General features: G+C 52.7%; 5 protein-coding genes across 11 annotated transcripts in view; 3 read left to right on the forward strand and 2 right to left on the reverse strand.

Annotated features, from left to right (window-relative positions):
- LOC126576854 (nose resistant to fluoxetine protein 6-like) overlaps window positions 1-347 on the forward strand; it is an 11,537-nt gene extending 11,190 nt beyond the window's left edge. The window contains exon 9 of the mRNA XM_050238156.1: window positions 1-347. This exon is cut by the window's left edge and continues 15 nt beyond it. Coding sequence (XP_050094113.1) covers window positions 1-210 — 210 coding nt within the window. The 3' untranslated portion in view covers window positions 211-347.
- A 5,286-nt stretch (window positions 348-5,633) lies between these two features.
- LOC126578403 (synaptic vesicle 2-related protein) lies at window positions 5,634-8,977 on the forward strand. Its single transcript, XM_050240915.1, has 7 exons — window positions 5,634-6,374; window positions 6,987-7,541; window positions 7,603-7,727; window positions 7,795-7,858; window positions 7,916-8,041; window positions 8,124-8,608; window positions 8,673-8,977. The coding sequence occupies exons 2-7, from the start codon at window positions 7,059-7,061 to the stop codon at window positions 8,965-8,967; spliced, it is 1,578 nt and encodes a 525-aa protein (XP_050096872.1). The 5' UTR covers window positions 5,634-6,374; window positions 6,987-7,058; the 3' UTR covers window positions 8,968-8,977.
- Window positions 8,978-9,115: 138 nt separating this feature from the next.
- Window positions 9,116-11,610, reverse strand: LOC126578401 (protein MTO1 homolog, mitochondrial). The gene is made up of 4 exons (XM_050240909.1): window positions 11,496-11,610; window positions 9,681-11,429; window positions 9,562-9,622; window positions 9,116-9,489 (listed from the first exon to the last, which is right to left on the reverse strand). Exons 1-4 carry the CDS (start codon window positions 11,543-11,545, stop codon window positions 9,394-9,396), a joined length of 1,956 nt encoding a protein of 651 aa, XP_050096866.1. The 5' UTR covers window positions 11,546-11,610; the 3' UTR covers window positions 9,116-9,393.
- A 53-nt stretch (window positions 11,611-11,663) lies between these two features.
- On the forward strand, window positions 11,664-13,376 carry LOC126578405 (2-oxoisovalerate dehydrogenase subunit beta, mitochondrial). Of its 3 annotated transcripts, none has more exons than XM_050240920.1 (3): window positions 11,664-11,786; window positions 11,901-12,789; window positions 12,866-13,376. In XM_050240920.1, exons 2-3 carry the CDS (start codon window positions 11,905-11,907, stop codon window positions 13,091-13,093), a joined length of 1,113 nt encoding a protein of 370 aa, XP_050096877.1. In that variant the 5' UTR covers window positions 11,664-11,786; window positions 11,901-11,904; the 3' UTR covers window positions 13,094-13,376. The 3 variants fall into 3 exon arrangements, with proteins under 3 accessions (XP_050096877.1, XP_050096875.1, XP_050096878.1); XM_050240918.1 differs by having other exon boundaries at window positions 11,685-11,786; window positions 11,875-12,789; XM_050240921.1 differs by having other exon boundaries at window positions 11,685-11,786; window positions 11,905-12,789.
- A 126-nt stretch (window positions 13,377-13,502) lies between these two features.
- Window positions 13,503-17,500, reverse strand: part of LOC126578395 (vinculin) — a 10,697-nt gene continuing 6,699 nt past the window's right edge. For 2 of the 5 annotated variants that reach the window (XM_050240899.1, XM_050240900.1), the window contains exons 3-4: window positions 15,333-17,500; window positions 13,503-15,269 (exon numbers count right to left, since the gene is read on the reverse strand). The exon at window positions 15,333-17,500 is cut by the window's right edge and continues 553 nt beyond it. In XM_050240899.1, the coding sequence (XP_050096856.1) occupies window positions 15,162-15,269; window positions 15,333-17,500 (2,276 nt within the window). In that variant the 3' untranslated portion in view covers window positions 13,503-15,161. The remainder of the gene's footprint in view (window positions 15,270-15,332) is intronic. The other 3 variants (XR_007608396.1, XR_007608397.1, XM_050240901.1) reach the window with 3 other exon arrangements.

Here is a 17,500-nt window from a genome sequence, read left to right on the forward strand (position 1 = left end):
GGCGTAGCGCTCCTGTCCTACGTGGTCGCCATCTTCTTTTCCGCCTGCTTCGAGATACCGTACTGTAGGATTTCTAGCGAAATTTTAAAGCTCAACCGAAAACCACCGACCGTAGTGGTTCCAGATAATACCGCGAGTTCCGACGCCACAACTCCTTCCTCGAGCACGCCAGCAGCCGTCGTGGGGGCAGACCAAGCTCAGCCGAGCTGAGCACAATGGGGAGGGCACGCACGGCAATGGAGGAGGGCTATTAAATCTTAATAATGCATCATGCGAATGTGAGTGCGTGAGTGTATGCGGTGGTTAACTTCCTATGCGCTTGGCTGGCATGTGATAATGGGAAACTCCCTCCGTTCCTTCCTTGCCCCCGGGGGGGGGGGGGGGGGGGGGGGGGGAGGGGGATCCGGTTTTTGTTTTTCGGTGAACCCTCTCTTCCGAAGAGTGAAGAGCGAAGGACTCCTCAGAATGGAACGGGGGAGGGGGGGGGGGAGGATGGGAGAGGACCGTGGCTGTTAAGTGAACGGTTCGGATTAATAGGACGTTCGCGAGCCACGCGAGTATGTGTATGTGTGTGTTTGCCGATGGTGCTTTGTCGTTAAATTATTATTCTAGCCTGTAGTTAGTTGGGTAAGAGCGAAGGTCAACAGCAATAAAACTGGAGAACAAAAAACCCGGAGTAATCGCCATCCATCCATCACTTGACTTTTTGATGAACGAATGCCGGCTTGACTGAGCTGGCGGTGAGATTGGTTTTCTCGCACGTATTGATGACATTTCGCCAGCAGCAGCAGCAGCAGCAGCAGCAGCACCAGTAACAGCCTACTACTACTTCTCCGTGAGGTTGAAGTTGAATGGCCGTAATGGCGGATGCAGCTCGATCGCTTCAAGGCGACTACGATGGTGGACGAGGGCTGAAAACCACGCGAGAGAGTGAGCGAAAGGATGCACCGGGTCTGTTTCGTCCCCTCCCCAAAGACGGCGCCACTTTCCGGACCGACGCGGACCGACTAACCAGTCAGTAAAACTGGAATCCGAGCCGCACTGGATCAAGGTCGCTTAGCTGGCGTCGTCATCGTCGTGCAGATCTCACATCACAGCAGCCACTGGGGGGAACTGATGGGCTGGAAGTGGTGCGATGCGCGGACACTTGGGCCCGTGTGTAAGAGGGTTACGAAAGGTGGTGGTCGCGCGGACCTGACGACAATCACCCCGCCGAACGGCCTGTTTGCTGCTGCTGCCCTCGCGTAATCCTCTCGTTCGTCCGCGACCGACCGATTCCCCGGCTCGCCGGTTCGCGCTTGTATAATGGTGGCACGATCGTTTGGCAGAAATGAAAAGAAAGGAAAAGCAACGGCGAACGGTGAGAGAGCGACAGAGAGAGAGAGAGCCATGTGTGCGCACCACATATGTGTGCTGTTGCGGATCTCGTCATCTCGTTTCGCCAGGAGATCGCAGGCATCGCAGGATGCAGGGGAATCCAGCGAGGGAGAAGCTGCGCTCTCACTGCTTTCTCGCGTGTAGCGGTTTATTTTTTGGTATTGTTTTTCACTGGTTTGGTTTTGGTTTTCCCTTTCAGTTCAGCCGGCGGTCGTCGCCGGTTTTGGGGTTGTGGAGTTGGCGAATTTTGTGCGAAGCGAGAAGAGAGGCTGCGGTGGTGAAGGGGTGGACCCGCCGAATAGTAGGTAACGGTAACCGTAGTAGTAGTAGCAACAGCCGCTTACCTACTTTGTGTGCCTTTTGTGTGGCTTTTTGGCGTGTTTTTCGATTGTGTTGGTGCATCGGATCGGATCGGATCGGATCGGACCGAACCGGCCGACCGATCGACCGACTGACCGACTGCGAGAGTTGCTGTTGCTGATGCTGCTCCGTGCCTAGCTGTCAACCTGGAACTGGTTTTTTGGCTAGTTGACTGGCACAAGTTATGGCCGCTGGACTCCGTGGTGTACTTTTCTTTTTTTGGTGCAACCGATTCTCCGGCAAAAGTCGTCGGCAACTTGACAGGAACTTCACTTTACAACTCACTGATTACTAGATGGTTTTCAAGCGTACGGGCTACTCGTCATCAGGGCTGAGTATGCCATGGTTGCACTGCTTCTCGGATGCTGCTGCTGCACACGACACCGAATCCGAAACAAGGCTTCGCACAAACTCCGAGTATCGGAATCGGCGAATCTCAAACACAATCTCGCGCGATTAAGTAATCTTCAAACCGTGGACCTGACGTAAAGACGGCTGGCCCGACTCGCTGGCAAAGTAACTGCCAAAAAAGTAATGGCCAGCGATAAACGTTCGCGTTCGTTGTGCGGCCACCGCAGTTGCGCCAGGTCATTAGGTCGAGCACGGCGTAATTGTACTTTCTAACGAAGAACGCCCTGGCAATTGGCCGGTTGGTCGTTAAAAAAAAAGTAAAAAAGAGAATAGTTAAAACCTTGCGCGCTCTACGTGCAATCCACGGTGGCGCGACAATTGCGCCATTGCGCGATACTATACTCTGTGGTCAGACGGTGTAACTACGACGGTGTTGACTGAGGCCTGGTCGATGACCTAATGCGCTGTTTGACAGGCTGCACTCCAGCGCGCACGGTGGGCCCTTCCATTTCATACGAAGGAAATGCCGACTGCGCTTCTATCTATCTACTTTTATCTAGCTACTTCCCATCCTGCTCCTGACCTAACATTTTAAGCCCGTGACTTGGTACGCGGGTACCACGCTGGCTGGCTGGAGGTCTGTCTGGATTGCGTAAGCCGCCCGATTCCCGGTGTTTAATGTCCTCGAGACCCACTAACCTTTAGCGTGCTGGCACACAAGCACGCAGCAAATAGACACTTCCGTGTCTCTGTTCCACACAGGCAGCTTGCCATTATTGTGAGCAGGATTAAAGGGAGTCCGTTGTCCACCGGCAGTCGATGCGCAAATCTTCAAACGCTCAGCGCGCACACGCCATCATTTCGCAACCGATTCAACCGATTGACCATCGAGAAAGTACGTACACGTCCACGCTGTTCAAACAATCTAGCAAAACATCTGAAATAGAGAGAGGACAGGGCAGGAAAGGGGGGCTGGGGGGGAGTAATAAGTGCTAATTAAGTTTGCTCTGCTAAGGCCAGCGCGCGCGCACAATACTTGGGAGGATCTCGTTGCGTTCGATCGCACGGGAGGGCTTCTAGAAACAAGTGAGAGGAAGTGAGGCTGAGAGCTGAGAGGGTGAGGTGTAAGTGCACACCACGCACCACCTTCCAAGGCCAACCGCAAAAAGGGTGACCAAAGGCCGGTCCGGTGATGACAACACCACACTGCGGTGCCGCGGTGATCGATCCGTCGATTCGACCCGGAGTGCACTCGACGGACGCGGCGGCCACAAGTGCACGGAACGGGTTGCAAAGGGTGCGATCAGCGTCAGTTGCAGTTGCTCAACATCAATGCGCGGCGTCGCTGTCGTGGTCGCGACACATTATGCTCGCACTCTGCAATCCGGTCCTTCGTCCGGTCCGGTGTACGCTGATGCCAATGAACGTTTGGCGAAGGGCAACGCGGGCAGTGTTCGGGGTTGTTCGCGAAGTTTATTGTGCAACTCCCAGTTGGCAGCGGCAGCAGGTTCAACGGTGCGGCGAATGGCGCGCAAGAAGCTTTCATGGTCACCGTGGGATGGCGGGATGGTGATTATGATCCGGAAGAGCATCACTTCGAGGACGGCCCTTTCATAGGGAATCACCGCGCGCGCTGTCCTTCAACGAATGCGGGGAATTGGGAGAGAGAGAGAGACCTTCACCAAGGGAAGCGCGCTTCCGCACCGTGGACGCGCCCATTATGCGTCTGCAGCAACGACGATTGTGTTCCTGTAGGTCAGTGATCATCGTCATGATGAGTGAAAAGTGAAAGGTGAAGGTGAAGCACGTTCGCCAGTGTGCCATCCTGTTGCCACACCTGTCGGTTGCTTCTTTTGATGTGCTTAACAGCCCCAAAAAGCGTGACACGTCCTTGAAACAAATCGAATGGCAGATTGGGGGGAATTACGCGCCCGGAATTACGCTGTTGTGCAGTAGGTGGCCTGATGCAGCCTGTTTGTGATCATCCCGTTTGCCTTGCACCGGATGGAAGTGAACGGAAAGTCACATTTATCTCGCTCTTCGGACAGGATTGTCACGTACCGCCGGAGGGGGCTGAAATAGCCCACAAAATGCGATCTCCTTCGCACTTTGGCTGGCTTTCTATTCCGCTGTCTCTGTCTATCTCTCTTTCCCAGCATTGCTCTCTGGTGGCGGCGACATTGAAAGGTGCAGCGGGCGTATTTTCGGGGCCAAGCCGGAGATTTTTTTATTTTGGGAGTGCGTGTCTGTATGAGTGTGAATTATTTTGTTTGTTTGCTCCCTCTACTTCACAGCCGTGAGGGGAGTCGTGAATAACGGTTCTCCTTGAATATTCGGCGCTCGGCAATAAACCGAGTCGATGGCATTGCTGGGATTATCCACCAGAGTAAAGCGCTGGAAAGGGTTCCACTGGAAGAGAACTCTGGTTCTGAACAACTAGCACACGTGTGCTGGGGCGTACGTTTTCATTCACGAACTAGCATGGACTGATGCGTAGGCACGGATTGCTTTGCACGATAATGTTGTGGACATATTCGCGATTGGAATGCAGCCTGAAAGGAACTAGTGGATTAACAGAGCTGAGCAATGCATAATATCCGATTCCTTTTTCTTATTTTTTTTTGGGGCCCTACACATTGTTGGACGGTTGCTCTTTATGCTGCAAAAGAGCACGATTTAATTACTTATCCGGTACTACAATTGACGAGCGGGCTTCACCTTCGAATGAAGAACTTTTGGTCACACCGTGATCTTGAGCCGTCTTCGAACAATTCTGATGGAATCAATGTCAATACCATCAATCCATCTTAATGGCAGGAGTACAATAGTACCTCTCTCAGTGTAATTTGACAGGATTATTCAGCTTCATTGTCCTTCATCGCATGTCCAAGCGGAGGTCACTGTCGCAGAGTAGGCTTCTTGCGAATATTATTGACACTCATAAAAATCCTTTTTACTTCTTTCGATCTTTGTTTGCTTCTTCTTCTTCTTCCTCTTAAATTAATCGGATAGATCAGATTCCTGTCCAGATGCTGACAGTTTTCTTGACTTTATGACCCACATTATGAGCACCATTTCGTCTTTGGCCATTTTTGATCTGCTTCATCGATCCTTGCACGAATTGGCATTGCCTTGAACAACCCATTAACTAGTCATCTCGATATTATGCTTGATTAACGATCAGCACTCATGCCAGGATCTAGGATGGCGACCGCAGGAAGCCATTAACCCGACTCCGTCCGTCCAACCCAGAATGACCTTGCAAAGGCGCATATGAAACGAAGGGGGCGATGCAGCATAACGACGGTGTCACCCTGTACCCGGCTTCCATTCGGTTCGGTATTGTTATGCTCCAGCACGAGGATCGTCGGTGATCGTCGGGGTTCCGATCCTCTCTCGATCTCTCCAAGTCTCACCAAACGAATGAACATCGCGATCATATGCACACATTCATCCTCTCCCGGGTGATCGTTTGGACTTCACTCGATCGCTGTCTCTCTCCCGACCATCGTTGGCATGCTGCCCATCGATCGTTGGCACGACGTTGGCGTGTTGGTAGTGGTGGATCAAGCCCACAGACCCGTAGCGATGGGCAAACCCTCTATTGCCGAAATGCCGAGCGCTCAAGTAACTGTATAACGGCCAGGCCAGGTGAACAATAAACCAACGCCACCTCCACCCCGCGGTGGATCGTCTTCCGCCACCGCCACCGACGACGAAGACGATTGTAGTGGTGGTGTTTGCTCTGCCTCGGACTCTGGCACAGTGAACAGCGAAGCACCAGGCAGTCCATCAGTCTTGTTACTGTGCCGTGCGCCAGGGAAGGCGAAGAAGCTCATCGGGGTGGGGTTTTTTTTGTTGCTTTTTTCGGGGAGTCGGACGTGTCGAAATTGGTGGTTCGCGTTTTGCATACTACGCCTTACTACGCCATCCGCACTGTGGTGCGTGCGTGCGTGCATTGTGCGCAAACTCTCGGTGATTGCACCACGGCCATATATCGTCGAGTACGCCCCGAGTGGTCTTTGACCCCCGTCGTCGTCTTCTTTGGCGGAATTGTTGCGGACTTCTTCAAATTCGAAAGTGTCACGGAGTGCTGCCTTCAACACGCAACGCCTGTGGACGCGTGAGCAGCAACAGTAGCAGCAGAAACAACCGAAGACGTTGTGCGTTGGAATGTGGTGCTGCAAAGGAAACAATCATATTCATCGAGTCGCAGTTCCAGATACCGTTAGTTACCTACGTCTTCTTTTTCTTCCTCATCTGTAATCGTGCACCGTGATCCACATGTAAGTTGCTCGATCTTCGCTCAATCTTCTCGGCAAAAAGAAGCAAAAAAAGATGTGAATCATTTCAAGTGAACGAACAAAAAAAAAACGACGAACCACAACCAACGCGAGACAGACCCAACCCGCAAAACGTCATTAGGAATGCATTAGGCGCGGGTGTGTGCATGTGTGCCGATCGATCGATCGATCACCGCCTCACGATCGCGTCACGGATCGTCTGATGAGTCTCGTCTATCTGTGTGCATGTGTATGCGAGGTTTTTTGTTGTGCTGTTGTTATTGTTGTTGTGTACTTAACTTCTTGTGTGTAGCTCCACTTAGCGGCTGGTTGCGCGCACCTTTTTCAATGGCGCGATATACTTTCGGAAAGTTACGCGAAAAGCGCCAGGCGCCGGCTGGCCAAGGGTTTGTTGGCGTGAAAGTGCTCCTTACGTTGGTTTGCGTGCACCCACGGCCGCAGATTGAGGACACGCGCGCAGAACACACTTACACGGAATGCCGGAAAGACGAAAGACTTCAACGAACAGAAGACGAACCTCTAACAGACCGGGGGAGAACAATTTACCAAAACATATTTTAATCTGGATTTCTTATTTGTCCTTTCTTTTTGTAGCTGCAAAGAGAGATAGAAAGAGAGTCAGAGAGAGCGATAGAGAGAGAGAGAGAGTAAAGACACAGCGTCACAATGAAGCCAAGACGGGTAGTTGGCCTTTCGAGAGGCTACGAGGAGATGGATGGTGCTAATGTACCTCGCCCACCAGGGAGCACGGCAACAGCAGCACCCACATCATCCGCCGGTGGTGCAGAGCAAAACGGTGACAGGAATGGTGCTGCAGGAGGAACGATGCTAACGGCCGCTGGTGCCGGTGCTCCGGAGTTTGAGCTCGCTTCGGTCAGTGTCGTACCGGATGATACGTACACGGTGACGCAGGCTGTCAATGCGCTCGGGTTCGGATGGTTCCAGGTGAAGCTGTCCCTGTGCGTTGGGTTGTGTTGGATGGCCGATTCGATGGAGATGACGATACTGAGTGTGCTTGGACCGGCGTTGCATTGCGATTGGGGTATCACGCGGTACCAGCAGGCCCTTGTCACTACCGTCGTGTTCCTCGGAATGATGCTTAGTTCAACGTTTTGGGGCCATCTGAGTGATCGATATGGCCGGAAACCGGTACGTACCTTTTGTGTCTGTTTTGAGAGCGAATATTTAATTATCTAGTTACTGCTTCTAGGCATTGACACTGTGCGGTGTGCTGCTGTTCCTGTACGGCCTGCTGAGTTCCGTTGCGCCCAGTTTCGGTTGGTTGCTGTTGCTTCGAGGACTCGTTGGATTCGCCATCGGTTGTGTACCACAATCGTAAGTTGCATCGCCATTCAAGGCATACGTTGATCGAAAACTAATCTTTCTGTTCTCTGTTTTGCAGCGTTACACTCTACGCCGAGTTCCTGCCAACGAAACAGCGGGCCAAGTGTGTTGTGCTACTGGATGTAAGTCATGATCTCGAATTGTGGAGAGCAGTTACTAAAAGATCCTTATTTTCGCAGTGCTTTTGGGCGTTGGGAGCATGCTTCGAGGTGGCGCTTGCATTGGCCGTCACACCGAATCTTGGCTGGCGATGGTTGCTAGGACTGTCGGCTGCACCGCTTTTCATCTTCGCCATCATCACACCGGTAAGTTCCGTTTGCCATATTTATGCATTGGCATTTCTTTATATAATTCAACATTCTCTCTCTCTCTCTCTCCCGGTTACAGTGGCTTCCGGAATCGGCCCGCTATCACGTCACGAGTGGCCAAAGCGATAAAGCACTCAACACACTCGAACAGATCGCCAAGGATAACCGGCGACCGATGCTACTCGGCCGGTTGGTCGTCGAAGGGCCGAGTGGTTCGCGCGGTAGCTTCAAGGCACTGCTCGGTAGCTCGCTCCGGCGCACCACCTTGCTCCTGTGGTTTATCTGGATGTCGTGTGCGTTCTGCTACTACGGGCTCGTCCTGATGTCGACCGAGCTGTTTGGAGGAAAGAACAAAACGATCGTCGATGGTGACGAACCGGGCATGATCGACTGTCAACCGCTGGCGACGACGGACTATATGGATCTGCTGTGGACGACACTGGCCGAGTTTCCGGGCATTTTCGCTACCATCTACGTGATCGAGCGATTTGGGCGAAAGAAAACGATGGCCCTTCAGTTTCTGTTCTATGCCGGCTGTGTGCTTATGATCACCGTTACCGAGGTGTAAGTGGAGTTGGATCGCCATCAATGCTTTATGCAACTTTTAATCCCATTTTATCGCTTTCAGACGCGTCTTCCTGACCATTATCCTGTTTATGGCACGTGGTGTCATTGCGGGGCTGTTCCAGGCCGCGTATGTCTACACACCGGAGGTGTACCCGACGGCTCTCCGTTCTGTCGGTGTCGGTGGATGCTCGGCACTGGCACGGTTAGGCGCGATGGCAACGCCGTACATCGCGCAGGTGCTCTTTCAGTCTTCGATCTGGAGTGCGGTGTCCGTGTACGGGATATTTGCGGCCTGTGCCAGTGTGGCGTGTATGCTGTTACCGTACGAAACACGGGGTGCCGATTTGGCGCACTAAACGTGGCCAAGCTATTCGCCTCGTCTAATCAACAGACTTACCTCCTCCTTACCTGACCAGGGAGAGTGCCCTGTCTACTGAGATTGGTTTTCTTTCGTTCGCGCCAGAAACGTGAATCACAGACTTAGACATGAAAGTGATGTGATGGTTTCCATGGTTTTTTTTTCGTTTCGTTTGTAATCCGTTTTATTGTGTGGCGTTTCCTTGTTGTGTCGCCTGACTTAAAGTCCACGGTGTGATACACTCTGTATATATTAACCAACTTCGTGCAAACCCGTTTTTTGGAGACCGTGTAGTGCGTTCTCTCCAGAGAGAGAGAAGGCGAGTTATTTATTTAATTATTTATTTACCGGATTGAACAATGAACAAACACAGCCCAACCGATCGGGTTATACCACTCTCACAACTGACTCGATTCAATCTGGCCTACTGTGCTACGCTCATTTCGTGATGCTTCACGTACTTTACCAACCGAACGATGGAAGAAGGCGTAACACCCTGGATACGGCTTGCAGCGGCAATCTAGGGAAGAGAGAAGCGGAAAGAACGATCAGAACACTGACCTGAACCTCCTTAGGATCCTCGCGTGCTTACCGTTTGTGGTTGAATTTGAATCAACTTCTCCTGCTCTTCGAAGGACAGATTAAGTGATTTTCTGTAAAAGCAAAGACCAAAATTAACAACCACCAACACACCAACATCAGCACACTTACGCTAGATAATCGATGGTATCGGGAATGCGAAGAGCTTCATTACGCTGTACCTCCTCCACCTCACGCGACTGATCCGCTATGGACAGCGCGTACAGGGCTTCGATTTTTAACCGGCGACACAGTTCCGGATCGTCCCGTATCCATCCGAGCATGCCGGGTTCTGCTGCACACAACCGCTCCGTCGTGATGTCATCTGTGGAAATGGCCAGCATTTCGAAAGCACTTTTGAAGATGCTCGCTTTCGCTGCCGGTAATCCCATGGCCGCCTTCCACTGATTGCTACCCTTCCGTATGTCGCGCAGTACCTCCACTGCCTTCGCTATCCGATCACGGATGGAAATCATCCGGCGATAACGTTCCTCGGAGACGAGACCAATCGCGTACCCCTTATCCGTTAGTCGCAGATCGGCATTATCGGGCCGGAGGCTCAACCGGAACTCAGCACGGCTCGTGAACATACGGTACGGTTCGTTCGTTCCCAGTGTTGTCAGATCGTCGACCAGCACACCCAGATACGCCTCGGTTCGGCTGACCGTGAGTGGTGGTTTCGAGAGGGCCTTTGCAGCAGCATTAGCACCGGCCAGCAGTCCCTGAGCGGCCGCCTCTTCATAACCCGTCGTGCCATTGATTTGTCCAGCGAGAAACAGTCCCCGGACACGCTTAGTTTCCAGCGTCGGATAGAGCTCGCGTGGATCGACGAAATCATACTCGACACCGTATCCAGGCCGTACGACTTCGGCCTTCTCGAGCCCCACCAGGCAGCGTACCAGCTGTACCTGTTCCTCCTCGGGCAGCGTACAGGAGAGACCGTTGGGGTAGATCAGATCACTATCGAAGCCCTCCGGTTCGAGCCAAATCTGGTGCAGCTTGTGGCCAAAGCGTAGCACCTTCGATTCAATCGAAGGACAGTACCGTGGCCCCGTAAGCTCCTCCGTTACGTGTCGATTGCAGTGCAGATTACGCTTCACGATCTCGTTCACCGTTGGGGTCGTTTGGGTTAGGTAGCAATCCAACTGTTGGTCAGCATCGAGCCATACACGATCGTTCAGAAACGAAAACGGAACGGGAGGATCATCACCGGGATTGCGGGCCAACACCTCGAATCGTATCGAGTCCCGGTGGATGCGTGGTGGTGTTCCGGTTTTCAATCGCCCCAACCGAAAGCCCAGCTGTTCGATACTTTTCGCCAATCCGATCGCCGGTTCATCCCCTATGCGACCGGCGGGACGCGTATCGAGTCCGATATTGATCTGACCCCGCAGGAAAGTGCCGGTGGTGATGACTAGACTGGTGGTGCTCACGGTTTGACCGTTTGCGAGCTTCACTCCCGTCAGTACCGCACCGTGCTCGTCGTGCACATGATCGATATCTTCCACTGAAGCCTCTACGATGGTCAGGTTGGGTGTTCGAGCGAGTTCTTGTTGCACTTCGCGTTTGTACAGCACGCGATCGATTTGTGCCCGTGGGCCCCATACCGCAGGTCCTTTCCGGCGGTTTAGCACCTTATACTGCACACCGCTACGATCACAGCAACGGCCACACACGCCATCGAGTGCGTCCACCTCACGCAGCAGATGCCCCTTTCCGATACCACCGAACGAAGGGTTGCAAGACATTTCTCCGATCGTAGACCGCTTGTGTGTTACCAGCAGAGTACGGGCACCCATCCGAGCGGCCGCACTACACGCTTCCGTGCCCGCATGTCCGCCACCAACGACCACCACATCGTACGTCGATAACCGGCGATTACTGTGGCAGACAGGGGGAAATGTTAGCAAAGGACGATTGTCCCTCTTCCTGGCCTTTCCTCCTTACCTTTGATTGATGCTTTTAGCCAGCCTGCGCCAGCCACCGGGCCGCAGCATGATGATTACGGAAAATCGCCCTCCGCTCGGTCAGGGACAACGTTGTGCAACGAGTTTGAACCGTCCGAACAACAACAAACAAACGAGCATGGCCTTGCAGCATAAGCTGATTGTCAAAGTTCAGGTTCCTCAAAAAAAATCTTTTGTTTATCGTAAACCCCACTCGTTGCACGTAAAACCGCTCTGGCTTTGTTTCCTTGTTTCTCTCATTTCCTCGGCAATTTCTACATTCCCTTTTGAGGTAAGTTAACTTCCGAGAAGCTCCCACAGTGGGCAACAATCGGAATTAAAATTCCAGTCCAGAACCTCGAATGATTACATAACTCCAGCGTATCCTTTTCCCCCTTTCCCTCAGCAAGATGAACGTGTTGGCCAAAGCGACTACTTCCTTGGCGGCCGGATCTCGCCGATCGGCCGCGGCGACGGCGGCGCTTGTCCGCCACTCGTCCCACTTCGTGTACCAGCCGGATGCGAAGGCACCGATCGATGGTCCTACGCAGAAGATGAACATGTTCCAAGCGATCAACCAAGCGATGGATATCGCGCTGGAGCAGAACGATTCGGCGCTGGTGTTCGGTGAGGACGTGGCATTCGGTGGCGTGTTCCGCTGCTCGATGGGTCTGCAGAAGAAGTATGGCAAGGGCCGGGTGTTTAATACGCCGCTCTGTGAGCAGGGTATTGCCGGATTCGCGATCGGAGTTGCCAACACCGGTGCCAAAGCGATCGCTGAGATGCAGTTTGCGGATTACATTTTCCCCGCCTTCGATCAGATTGTGAACGAAGCGGCCAAGTATCGGTACCGGAGTGGTAATCTGTATGATTGCGGTTCCCTGACATTCCGGGCACCGTGCGGTGCCGTCGGTCACGGTGCCTGCTATCACTCGCAGTCTCCTGAGGCCTACTTTGCGCACACACCCGGCCTAAAGGTAGTGGTACCGCGTGGACCGAACAAGGCGAAGGGTTTGTTGCTGGCCTGCGTCAACGATAACGATCCGTGCATCGTGTTCGAGCCGAAGACACTGTACCGGGCTGCGGTCGAGGAAGTACCGGTGGCCGCATTTGAATCGCCCCTCGGTAAGGCTGATGTACTGCGTGCCGGCACCGACATTACGCTCATTGGCTGGGGCACACAAATCCACGTCCTGCAGGAGGTGGCCGATATGGCGAAGAAACAACTCGATGTGAGCTGTGAAGTGATCGATCTCGTTTCGATCCTGCCCTGGGACAAGGAAACCATCTGCAATGTAAGCGTCCCCGGTCTACTGCGATCTCGTAACTCTGGTTACTAAGCCTCCTATGATTGTTTTCTTCTCTTTGCAGTCGGTCAAGAAAACGGGACGTGCACTGATTGCCCACGAGGCACCGTTGACGAATGGGTTTGGTGCGGAATTGGCGGCCACGATACAGGAGGAATGCTTCCTGCATCTCGAATCGCCTGTACTGCGTGTAACGGGTTGGGATACGCCTTTCCCGCACGTTTTCGAACCGTTCTACATTCCCGATAAGCACCGATGCCTCGCTGGCATTCGCAAACTGATCGACTACTAGGATCGACCACTAATCTCCGCGAACGCTATGCAGTACACATTCCTTCGCTTTAAGCACACAAACCACCCTGTCCGATCGATACGTTTAACGTAGCGTAGTCGCAGGAGGTGATGATAGGTGGACACAGAATCACCATGGCAACGAATGCATTTATTAGACTCCCCAGGAGGAGGAGTAGCCAAAAACGCAGTTCCTCTACCTCGAGCAACCTGTCCAACGATAAAAAGTGGTTCCGCTTTACTGTGCCTTATTAAAGTCTTCCTGTTTTGTTAATTTCTACAAACCGTGCGGATGTTTTACTCATTTCTTTCATCACCGTCCGAACTCTGGCACGCGTCGCTTTGTTTTAATATTATATATATATTTTTCTCTCTTTACAATCCTTCCGAAAATCAAAGATTAAAAAAACGACGAACTAAATTCAATCGAGAAAGAGTCATTCATCAAATTTTGTGTTACAACAATAAATAGGCACTTGTTAATACGTTAAAAATCTATCCAGCTGTGCGTGGCGCACGGAACGGGTGTAGGCCTTGCACTCAACCCCGCGCCGTTTGTCGATCATGATGCTCATGATGATTATCAATTCTCGCTCGTTCGTTCCTATTGCATCCGATGAGTAGTAGTGGCCAGGCCGGTGGTCGGTGCGTACCGATACCGGCTTATAAATTCATCTACGAAAATGCGTTGATTGTAATTAGCTTTCCATCAAACTTCTTCCTCTCTCTCACACACTCTGCCTCGCTCTATCTATCATTTCGGTTGCGTGTGTTTTGTGGTCACACTTTAGTGGTTTTGGCCAGTTGACGGTAGCTTATAGCTCCAGGGATTAATCGGAAAAACTTAACGCTCAATCAACCACACGCGAACACTCAGACACAACACGCACTCAAAGGGTGAGGGGGGCAAATCTAACAGTTTCACGATTTAGTGTAACGCTTAGTACGGGTTCCACAGGGATTTATGATAATATGACTACCTAAAGTAAGCTTGTAAGTAGTAGTAGAACGAGTAAACAATGCTGCCCACTTTTGAAACATTTATCACTACCAGATTAGGCGTTTTCCTAGTGAGGTTGACTGAGGTTGAGGTTTTACTGCTGCGCGCGTTAATTATTGCACGTGATGAAACGCAACGATCACGATCGAGTAAGTTTTTAATGGAAAGTAAGATGGGGGTTGGGCTGAGAACAACAAGAATTACTGCTTCCTTCTTCACACAAAGAAACTACAAAAAGAGTGTTACGAGGGGAACGCTACTAACGCGCTAAAACTTACATTTGAACTAACTTGCCTGCCTGTCTGTCCGATCTTGCCATTCCCGCTGCTCCAGCGTTCCAACAAACACACATACACGCACACGCAGGCCACATCTGCACATTTTAAAACAATCGATTCGATTCGTCCGTCTTCCATTTAACCGCCTAACAAGAGTGTGAGTAACCGTTAATATGAATTGCATTTTTAAAATCTACAAGTTGAAGTCACCACTAACAAGAGTAACAGCTAACAGTTAGTCGTTTGCGCGCGCATTCCTCTTCAAGGCAAACGGTTCTCCTTCACTCCAAAACCATCGTCTCCATTCGTCGTCATCGTTGCCTTCGTCCGATCGGCCGTACGATCACATCAAATTAGTATAGAAAACGCTATGTGTTAAAGCTGTGAATCGATGATGTTTTCATCCAAATCTCGTTGCGCTGCCGCGTCGTTTCCGGTTCCAGTAGATGAAAGCATGTTCTAAAAGCACACCAACCAACGCCTCAACATAAGGCAGGGTGTGTGCGAGTGTGATGAATGGATTCCTTCCCGTCTCTGCTCCTTTCCTCATCTATTTGGCAACATTTTTTCATACTTTGCTTGCACGTTTGAGCGGTGAATCCGGCACTGAAAAGCTTACCTTTAACGAAGGCTGACAGTGATCTTCGCAACGATTGTCGATTAAGGGCACAGAACACATGACCACGGGACATACGATTAGCGACAGCGCACGAACCAAACGGCGTCGTGCGCACAACGAAGAACTCGACAAGGGGAACAGAATTTTGGGGGTGGTGATGATGGACTAGTGTTTAGTACTGATACCAGGGCTGCCGACGTACCCAGCGTAGTCGTTGGTTGGTTTGATCCGAGCGAATCTTGATGCTGGCACCCTCGGCCGCACGAACCGTTTCCTTGACCTGCAAAAAAATACGATAAAGGTTATCAAATTGATCCTCGGGCCTCCTCGCCACTCCACTTACGCTCTGCATCAGGTTCTGGGCGTTGCCAACCAGCATCTCCGTCGCCTCGCGATCCTCCTCCGAACCCTGGGCACCGAGCATGGTCGCCTTGACGGTGGACAGGATCTTCAGCTGCGTACCGATCGTCGGGATACGCTCGCACACCTGCAGCAAGTTCGTACGGATACGCTTGTCCGTACACTGGCGTGCCAGCTGCTTCGCCAACCGCGTCACATCTTCCGACGCTTCCGCAATCTTCTTTGCCGTCGCAATCAGCTCCCGTTTGCTGCCCTTCGAATCGGCTCGAACCAACTCCGAAAGGCGTGCCATCAGCACCGCCATACGCTTGGCCGCGGCAATGATCTCGTTGTCCTTCGACGACCACTGGCGCACCTCCTGGTGTAGCCCATGGGCCGCCATCAGAATCGGTTGATTGGCGTGCGGCATATGGCCCTGGAACACATCATCCTCGTCGTCGGTTTCGGCCGGTGGTGGTGGTGGTCTCATCGGCGGTACATTCTCCCGCGGCAACGGTGGCCTCGGTGGTGGTACGGTTTCGTTCGAGAGCTGCAGCTGTGACAAATCCGGCATCTCCGGAACGGCCGGTGCGTGCGTGATGGCTCCGCGCACATTCCGTACGCTCTGCAGCAACGCTTTGTTCGCTTCGCGCCAGTTCGAAGCCGCCACCGGATCGGCAATGTTGGTCGAGACAAGCTTTGCCTCCTGGACCATCGGTGAGATTGAAGCCTGCAGCTGATCGGAAGCCCCATTCACACGGCCAATGTACTCCGGGTCCTCCGAGTTGTCGGCCTCCTGCTTCGCAACGAGCAGCACCCGATTGGCGAGGCGCGCCTCGCTCGATGTATTGTCCACCATCTTCTGCGGTTGGCGCGTCCGGATTGCATCGTCACACAGGAACGAGTGTTTCTGCATCTGCTTCTCGGACGCTTCGATAAAGTCGGCCGGATCGGTGGCCTGATCGCACAGCGTACGCATCCGCAGGATCGTATCGGCGTACTGTTGCTTCAGATTGTTCAGATGCTCCTCGGCCGCCTTGCTCGTCGGATAGTTCATCCGGATGCGACCGGCGGACACGAGCTGGGGTGTAAGGCTGTCGACCTGGTTGGCCGACGCCAGCAGCACCTCCGCCAGCTTCTTGTTACCACCGGAACCACCGGCTGCCACCATACGGCTCGTCTTCGATGCACGATCACTGAACGCTTGCAGGCGGTTCGACTTTTGGTTAAAGTTTTGATCCCGGCCCGGTGTCCCTTCGGGCAGTGCGACCGCTTCCATGAACTGTTTCAACGGCGTAGAAATGTCGATGAAATCTTCCACCACCCGGTTCACGACCGCATCCTGGATCTGTTTCTTCAGTCCGTGCAGCTTTTCGTTCAGACGCCGCGCGATCTCCTGTGCCTGCGGTGTGTGGCCCATTCCATTGGCGCACAGTTGCGAGAAATCATGCGCCAGCTGTTCCACCTCATCACACAGTGCCATCATTTCGGCCTTCTGATGACCACCGAGTCCATCCGCAACACGTCGTCCCTCGTCGATGATCAGTGCGATCGCTCGCACACCCAGACCACGATCATCGACTGACGGTTGCTGTAACCAGCGGCATGCCTGCTCCAAACGTCCCTGCACCGTATGGGCGGTCTGCTGCAGCCCGGCCTTATCCACACCCATAATCGCATTCAACACCGACTGCTCCAAGCTACCGAGCTTATCGCGGATATCGCGCGCAATACTGTCCGCCTGCGGTGTCGTCCCTTTACCGTCCTGCCGCAAATCACACAGCGTGTTCGTCATCGCCGTTATGTCCCCAGCCAGCTTGCGTAGAATGTGGGAATCCTGCGGCAAACAGCGATCGGCCACCTTCAACCCATTCTCCACGATCTGCCGGAGCGCCTTCTCACCGACACCACCACGCAGTGCGTACGGATTACGGAGCCAATCGTTGGCCGCCTCCAGCTTGTTGTTGATCACGTTGTGGATCTTCTTTAGCACGGTCAAATTATCCAGCTCGCTCTGATCCTCATCGTACGTCGTCAGCTGCAGCACGCGGATAATCTCCTGGATTTCTTCGCTCATACGCGACGCCAGATAGTTTCGGTTCTCCGCTGCCTCCTCCGAACCCTTGCCACCTTGCTCAGCGATCAGGATGTACACCTTCATGCTGCAGATCA

The sequence above is a fragment of the Anopheles aquasalis genome, chromosome 3 (assembly GCF_943734665.1).
Source record: "Anopheles aquasalis chromosome 3, idAnoAquaMG_Q_19, whole genome shotgun sequence".
Classification (NCBI taxonomy): Eukaryota; Metazoa; Arthropoda; class Insecta; order Diptera; family Culicidae; genus Anopheles; species Anopheles aquasalis.